At 35.0% G+C, this 6000-nt stretch overlaps 1 protein-coding gene across 1 annotated transcript in view; it reads right to left on the bottom strand.

Moving 5' to 3' along the window:
* Nucleotides 1-1164: 1164 nt before the first annotated feature.
* Nucleotides 1165-6000, bottom strand: part of RyR (Ryanodine receptor) — a 283432-nt gene continuing 278596 nt past the window's right edge. Inside the window, exons 91-94 of the mRNA XM_083112077.1 lie at nt 4772-4972; nt 3702-3890; nt 2149-2295; nt 1165-1321 (exon numbers count right to left, since the gene is read on the bottom strand). Coding sequence (XP_082968203.1) covers nt 1165-1321; nt 2149-2295; nt 3702-3890; nt 4772-4972 — 694 coding nt within the window. The remainder of the gene's footprint in view (nt 1322-2148; nt 2296-3701; nt 3891-4771; nt 4973-6000) is intronic.

Here is a 6000-nt window from a genome sequence, read left to right as displayed (position 1 = left end):
AAGCTGATGATTGATGATGATTTCAACAAGAGGAGCAAAATTCAAGAAGATTCACGAGAACCATTTGAAGAAGTTGTGAGGAAATTTCTTGGTAATGTGAAGGACTCACTGTACAGACATTATGAGAAATGTTGGACAAGTTCAAAGTGCTTGGTTGTAATATGAGGTTGGTTATTCCTTGCATTTAACGTAGAATATATAATTTATTTTATGTATTTAGACACATATATTACATAATAAATGTAATTAGATTTTATTTTTGCATACTACAGTTACTATATTATTATAATTCATTGTATTTATCTTGTATTTGCAATTTCTACGCTATTTCTAAATGTTGCTGTTATCGATAAATTGATATAATAATGAAATAACATATTGTGAAATACGCTGACGGCAGGGTGCGAAATCCCGGGGGGACAGGGGAAATTCCCCCCAGCAACAATCTTGTCCTGAAATTTCCTTCCCACCAAACTTTTTCGGGAGGGAAGGGTTTTGTTCTAACAACAAACAAACAATTAGTTTCAGAGTCGAATATACTTCACTGGAATAATTTTGAAAACACACACATAGAACAGACAACAAAGATCCTCATCTCTAAGGACACTGAACCCAGCAATCCCCAGAACTTATAAATTAGTCCGATTTGTTATTTCTTCTCCATTTCTCATTGCCTTTCGTCAGCTTCCGCAAAGTATATACACGTAATGGCAATTAGCTGTGAATTTTAATTTTTGCCCCTTCCCCTTAGGCACGCAAATCATTGTTCATGTTCATAGCATTAGTATTACATTAAAATCAATTTGCAATCGAATTTTAAATGGACAGTCGATATAATATATTGTATATTTTATAATATAATTTGATTATTGACTAATTGACACATGATTAATGGTATATATATATATCCTTCCCCCCCCCCCACCAATCTGCAGTGATTTCGCACCCTGGCAGACGGGATACAACGAAACTGAATACATTTTCGAAATGAGCATATCACAATTAGTAAAAGTCGTCTGTTGAGGTTCATACCGCAGAAAAAAAGTTTTCGTTTACAGGCTAGTGTTGTTATTATTTATAAGCCAATAAATGGTGAGATAAGTCCCTCTACTTCAGTTATGAAATGGAGAGAAAACTGTTCATATCTCTTTCTACATAAAGGCCTTAACGAAGTGGAAGTGGTTTCATTACCTGAGACACAGGAGATGCCTCAGGACTTGCTTCCTGCTTGTTTGCTTCTGCTTCCACTGCTGCCATTGCTACCTGCTGTTGTGCTGCTGCTTCTGCTGCTGATGCCGCTGCCTTACGTGCCTGCTCACCACTACAAGTAGCACATGATATCCATCCATCAATATACTTATTCATCAATATACTTATTCAAGAAAGACAAATTATAGCTCTTTTCAAAACATGACTTACAATCAAGGTGTAAACTACTACTGCTAAAGTCGAAACTCTCCTCAACAGATGGCATTGGTGTCTCCAGACACGAATTTCAATTTCAAAGGAAGTTTGTTGGAAAGATAAAATCATGGGAAATAAAACAACTTATTTCTATCTACCACATTTCTTCCACTCATCACCAATACAATTTCCACAATATGACTAAGTTACAACAGCATGATTTCGACACCTTGGGGCATGAATTGAGGTGGCTGCTGGACTCTGCACTGTTGCCACATTGCATCTGCTCACAACTGGACTGTTCAGAGGTTTACAGCAATGTAATATACATGATATAAAACAGTATCAATATTTTTTTTGGAAAGACCAAGGATGACAATGGTTTGTTTAATTTTTTTCTTGCACTAGGCAACACTGTGTAAATGTTGCTCTATTATATATAACACCTAATTTGACATAGTAAGTACTCATGACACCTGCATTAAATCATAGTTGGTATCCTATATTTAAAGACAGAAAAATTATCAAAATAAATTCTCATTGTACCATTTGTAATAATAAACAGATTCCACAGCCTAGTCTTAATCTCCTGCTGTCTATAACAATTGACAAATCAAGTATTTAACAATATTTTATTCATTTTACAATTAAGGGAATGTTAGGCTGATGCCAGCATAGAATCGTCAAATAAAGTATACATAATGTGAACTTTTGTGTGCGTAACTTGCAATAAAAGGTACTTACCCCAAGAGATCAACCAATGAAAGGGCACCCTCTTCTCCTTCAGCAAGCCTACCTTCTTCTCCCCCTTCTTCTGGTGTTGTTTCTCCCCCTTCCTCCATGCTGGACTGGGGCGAAGGAGGAGCACTCTCGTGAGGTGCCAGGTGATACCTAAATAAAAATTTCATAAGCTGTTATACTGAATGTCTTTCCAATAACTACTTCACAGCAAACTGAAAATTTTGTTAAATGCATGTCCCCTTTGTGTTGGTGGAGGATTCTAGATTCAGTGTAATGAAAGTCACCGATGTTTCTTTGTGATTTAACTGTCCTCTATTTCCAATTCATAAAAGTTTATGCATAGATAGGATAATAAGGACTGGATACACAGATTTAAGTGAGAATCCAAACTACCAAAATGTGGCTCTCATTTTGAATCGAACACATGAACCTGCAATCGCAATATGATAACATTAAATACTATACTACAGAAGAACATTTTCCAGTTTGTTATGTTATTGTTGGTAGTTGTGAAACACAATAATGGAGTACTTTAGTCTTTTGAAGTAGTTCTCCATCTATCTTTGTTTGTAAGTGATGCAATTTGGTCACTTCTAATCATCTACAGGTCTTACAGTCTGCAACCTTTACAAAGATCAATTCTGCAAATTGCAACACTAAGTGCTATTTTTCAATGTTTGCAGTTTCAGGCTTCACTTCATTCATCTTTCCATTACAAAAGAGAAAAATAAGTTCTGATTTAATACAGGCATATGATTTGATGTCATAATGCTTTAGTTTATTCAAGGCAAAGAGTATATTTTTATATCTGTTATAATAAATTTCACTGTGGTGGACATTTTTACATTTCATGTAAGAGAAGATAAATCATTTATATTCAGATGGGTTAATTAATCAATGGGTAACCTCTAAATTACCAATTATGTTATTGATTCAATATCTATACCAATAGTTATGAATGTTCTCCATGCAAATTCTTTTGTGATCATAAATATGAAATATAAACTGACTTAGAAGTTAGCTTCAAACAGAATCTGGTTGTAAAGCAACACACAATAGATTAATCACTTCACATATGTTGATTTCAGATTCTTCACAAACTTTCGTCATTTCATATTGGATTACTACACTCTTAATTACAAGTATTGATAAAAATTCCATATTAGTGCATTTATAATTTATATAAATTAAAATAAGTTATTATTAGAATAATTAAATCAAGAAGACTTAGGTGGGCAGGCCATGTGGCACGAATGGGAGAGGAAAGAGGAGTTTACAGGATTCTTGTTGGGAAACCTGATGGTAAGAGACCTGTAGGAAGACCAAGACGAAGATGGAGGGACAACATTGAGATGGACCTAAGAGAAATCGGTAGGGATGGAAAAGAGTATATAGAACTTGCTCAAGATAGGGAAAGATGGAAGGCCTGTGTTGCTGCAGCCATGAACCTTCGGGTTTAAGAAGGCTAGGGAGTTAGTTAGTTAGTTAGTTATAAATTAAAATAAGAAGTATAAGAATAGAATTATTATGTTCAAAACAATGTCAATGCAACATACTGCCCATCTTCCTCTTTGGTGATGTCCAACCCAAATGCTTGAAGCTGCGTAGGCGGTGGCGTATCTTCCGCAGGTGGTAACGCGGGTAATGATCGTAATGGACCGATCTTCTCTTCTTCTTTCGGCTCTTCTACAACTTCTTCCGTGTGGGCTCCCCTCATCAGTTTCATCACAGCATTTACCATTTGACTGAAAAGTAATACAAACAAGCACATATTACATTATTCTACAAAGTTTTATGCACACTTCTTCTCCAAGTAGAGCCGAGATGTGTCTGCTAAATACATTTGTTACAGAGAAGCAAACTTGGGGGATTTTGTTTTACAAATAACATTTTTAGCTATTGGAATTATTGCTCAAAGAATATGGATGGAAAGTAGAACGTTGATGAAGAAAGAACAATTTAAAAAATGCTAAAAACTGGTTTTATTAATAAAAATATAAAGTTATTGAGAATGCACAGTACCACCATACTATACAATAATTCTCTCAAAGTTAGTGAACATTAGCATGCACTGTTAATTTCACATTATCCATTGTCTAGTGCTTTTAACTATACTTATTCTAACACCTCTTCTCTCATCTTCAGGTGAGGCATATATTTATCTATTTTGATACCGACATTGGTATTCAAATTTGAGTCAACAGTCGTTCATCATAAGTTAGCTTGGTAACATCTCTATCATAAACCATTTCAACATGCAATGCAAAGAACATAAAATATCATAGTAGTCCATGAATCATAACTTATGTCCTTGGAAAGTGTTCTTTCCTCTACTATATTTTTCCATGCACTAATATACTCTTCTTACTAAAATAAAACACATAATAGCACGAGTGCGTATTACTCACTTGAGATAAACTAAATAATGTCTTTATTAAAACGAAAAAACTTTCTAAAAACACTAAAATTGGACTACTCGCTAATGGTAAGTAAGCAATTTTAGTGTTTTTAGAATAAGGTTTTTTTTTCTTTTTAATAAAGGCATTATTTAGTTTTCTAAAATAAAACAAGGATGTTATTTAAATGTTAGTACAGCATTCTTAATTGAAAGAAGCTGATCACTTACCGTAGAATGACAGACACACCGAAGCCTGAGTAGTAGACAGCATAGAACCACAGCTTGAAGAAACCAAGCAGCAATTCCACAAAGGACATCTCTTGCATTTCACCAATTTTTTGCTTAATGTAAGATGGAGACAGCATGGACAAAATTAATGCAATGTTATCTTTAACATTCTGTATACCTCTCCTTATTGGGTCTGCAGATCTGAGAAAAGAATAAGACAATTCAATTAGCTGACATTGTTACAAGAGTTTTCATGATTTTGCTGGCTTTCTATTTTGATCTCAAAACATAAACAAATCAATGGAAACTTGTTACTATCTCATGGTTCTTGTTTCAAGCTGAGCAATCAAATGAAACTATGCTACTTAAATTAATACAGACGTGATAAAAAAAAGGTAAAGGTAAAGTGTTCCCCTGTGCATAGCACCACGCCATGAAGGCGTATAGGGGGTGTGGGGGTAACGCCCCACACTTTCTTGATCCGGTCGTGAGTGGGGGTGATGTGATCAGCATCACGCCCCTGACCGCCTTTACCCCCCAGGGTTTCCCCCAGGTACCCATGTTATTCGACGCTGGGTAGGCGCCGGGGCCGCTTCCACCATTAGAAAAGTTCCCGGATTTGAACCGGCCGGGGACAGTTACAATTACAACAGTTACAGTTAGTCCAATACAGACGTGATAACATTTATATTTGTTTCAGAATGAATCAACTAAACAAAGAGAATGAAGAAATAATACATTAATCCTTTGAAAGTGAAAAAGTTATTAGATCATTTTAGTTATTTATTGTATCTTCATACAACACTAAGACACTTTTATCTAATTTTTAACAAACACACTGTTTGTATCTTCAGGGACTAGCAGATGTTAACAAAACATGGAACAAGCTTTTAAAAGTATTTTAGTGAATGTCTGCATATTACTAACACGCTTCTATTTTGTTATACGAAGATAAGTAGTACACATATGGAGTTTCTACGCCATTTGAAAGACAAACTCTGTAAGTCTTACATATCCTTAAGATGGTCAATGTGAGCAAGCACCATTTGCAGTCTGAGAAATGCTCTGTCTGTAATCTACAGAGATCATCCTATACTCTTTCTATTATGTTACTGTCAAGTGTTTCTAGAGCTGAGTAATTCTGAACTTAAATCATGAATATCAAGTAGTAGTGGTTGATCCTTGTGAAACATCTTGTGAAAGTAATGGAACCTGATGGTGAATATATA

Source organism: Lepisma saccharinum, chromosome 25, assembly GCF_977018435.1.
Source record: "Lepisma saccharinum chromosome 25, izLepSacc3.1, whole genome shotgun sequence".
Classification (NCBI taxonomy): Eukaryota; Metazoa; Arthropoda; class Insecta; order Zygentoma; family Lepismatidae; genus Lepisma; species Lepisma saccharinum.
This window is presented reverse-complemented; position numbering and strand designations above follow the sequence as displayed.